This window comes from Vigna unguiculata, chromosome 2 (assembly GCF_037176805.1).
Source record: "Vigna unguiculata cultivar grain cowpea cultivar isolate G323 ecotype 2 chromosome 2, ASM3717680v1, whole genome shotgun sequence".
Taxonomy (NCBI): Eukaryota; Viridiplantae; Streptophyta; class Magnoliopsida; order Fabales; family Fabaceae; genus Vigna; species Vigna unguiculata.
Window position 1 is genome coordinate 31,262,259 of NC_140793.1, and position 2,017 is coordinate 31,264,275.

General features: G+C 44.2%; 1 protein-coding gene across 1 annotated transcript; it reads right to left on the reverse strand.

Annotated features, from left to right (window-relative positions):
* Window positions 1-203: 203 nt before the first annotated feature.
* Window positions 204-1,776, reverse strand: LOC114172060 (GATA transcription factor 5-like). The gene is made up of 3 exons (XM_028056791.2): window positions 1,617-1,776; window positions 1,170-1,462; window positions 204-1,083 (listed from the first exon to the last, which is right to left on the reverse strand). Exons 2-3 carry the CDS (start codon window positions 1,458-1,460, stop codon window positions 403-405), a joined length of 972 nt encoding a protein of 323 aa, XP_027912592.2. The 5' UTR covers window positions 1,461-1,462; window positions 1,617-1,776; the 3' UTR covers window positions 204-402.
* Window positions 1,777-2,017: the final 241 nt, after the last annotated feature.

Sequence of the window (2,017 nt, forward strand, 5' to 3'; positions counted from 1 at the left end):
ACTACGTTCACCTTACCACATTAAAACCAGTTTAACCACTTATCTGCGTTCTTTCCTTCTTTTTCCTTCACAATCTTCATGCCTCTCAACCACCATTCCCGAACAAACCTCAAACATTTTCATTCCAAACAACCCACTGACCCAACACCCCATACCCACACCCATTACATTAATTATGGTACGGGTCAGAATACAAATGTAAATTAAAATCAAATCAAAAGTAAATTAAAACTTCAATATCAAAGTCACCTAATCAGTTACAAAGCCTAACACCTACAGCACTCAATACAAGGAAAAAAAATTTACACTAAACTTTGCCCTACCTTCTCTAATCTCTCTCTACCTAGTTCTTTTTTCTCTCTCTCTCTTTTTTTTTTCTTTTTTAAAATTAATAAAGTTAAATCAAAATTTGGGAACAGGAGCGGGGGTAAAACCATTTTCAATCCCAGTCGTCATCTCCTTCTTCTGCCGCATCTCGAGCACTTTACGATGGTGGTTTGAATGCAATTCGCTGGAGAATGTTGGGCTGCAAGCGGGCCTATATTCGGGTAAGAGCCTTCCCGACTTGAACCGCACCCCGCATGCGTTACAGAGTGTTTTTGGGCCGAGCGGCCCAGTTCGCCACTGAGGGGTTTTCTGCACGCCGCAGTGGCTACACCGTCGCGGCGCCAGGGTGCCCGCACTGTCGGAAGAGTGTTTTTTCTTCGGTTTATTGGGTTTGGGCTCGGAGCAAACGTGGTCGAGGCTACGAGAGAAGTTGGTGTAAATTAGCAAGGGGCTGGAGGGGGAGGAGGAGGAAGATGATGAAGTGGTGGTGGTGGAGCTCGAGGAGGATTCGGTGAAGGAAGGGGAACCCAGTGGCCAGACACGAACACCGTTCCTGCTTCGCTTGCTTCTCGCCTTGGTCTGAACCGGGGTTTTGAAGGTGAAAACCGGGTTTTCCGGTTCTGGCTTCGGCTCTTTCGCAGCATGGCCCGTCGCGGTCGGGTTGCCCTCCGTTACGGTGGGGAGCGCCGCAGAGAATTCCGAGAAGGAATCCTCGACGAAATGAGACAACCACTCGAAGTCCGCCACGTCATCCGCCTGTAAAAATTCCAACTTTCGTCAACCACCAACACAAAACAAGCAGACCCTGTAAGAAATAAAATTGAGGAGAAGAAAAAAAATACCAGAACGCTAAGCTCGGTGGTGGGCAGAGAGGAATAATCGGGTTTGAAAGCATAGGGCTCTTGGCATGGGTTTTCTTTCTGAAGGGATACACAAACCAAGTCTTGTTCCTTCTGCTGCTGCTGTTCTGGTTCTTCCTCCACGTGCGAGAAGTCAAGGAGGTCGTCGACGAAAAAGTCGTCGCAAGTGGTTCCGTTCTGCACACTTAACTCCTCCATGAAGGTTTCTGGACTGAGCTGTACCATCATTTCTTTCCTCAAATTGCTTTTCAAAGCTGCCTCCATGCACTCCATGTCTGTTTCAGTTTAACAAGTTTAAGAGCAAAACAAAAAGCATAGCCTAATATAAGAAAAAGAACATAGACTTTAACAAACACCTGAACATTAGCTGTTTTGAAAAATTGAGGAAAGAAAATGAAATGGAAGAAAGATATATTAAATAATGAATACCTGAGGAAGAAGAGAGATAGGAGAGATGTAAAATGAGGTTGGGAGGAGAAGAGAGGTGGAAGAAGAAGGCAAAGGATGAAATTGAAAAGGTTGAGGATAGGGAGTTTGGTAAAGCATTGAATGAGGGATAAAAGCGTCCCTGGATTATTACTAAAAGCGCCCGTTTCTTTCTCACTCTCCACAGTCTCTCATATTTACTTTTTCCTTCTTTAAAGTATTTATACGTTTTAAATACGTTTGTATTTTGTATACGCATAACGTACGTAAATGAGGGAAATAATTTTCCAACCCACAAAACTCACTTGCGTTTTCTAGGGTAGAACCATTCCCACAGTAACTACCACTCACTATGTAACACCAATGAAAGAACTGAGACAGGTTTGGTGTATACCATGTAATAC

What these genes read in the sequence shown, in the direction of transcription:
- LOC114172060 (XM_028056791.2), bottom strand. Translation starts at nt 1,460, where the DNA reads ATGGAGTGCATGGAGGCAGCTTTGAAAAGCAATTTGAGGAAAGAAATG. An exon ending in CCACCGAGCTTAGCGTTCTG is followed by an intron (nt 1,084 to 1,169) that starts GTATTTTTTTTC and finishes GAATTTTTACAG; the next exon opens with GCGGATGACGTGGCGGACTT.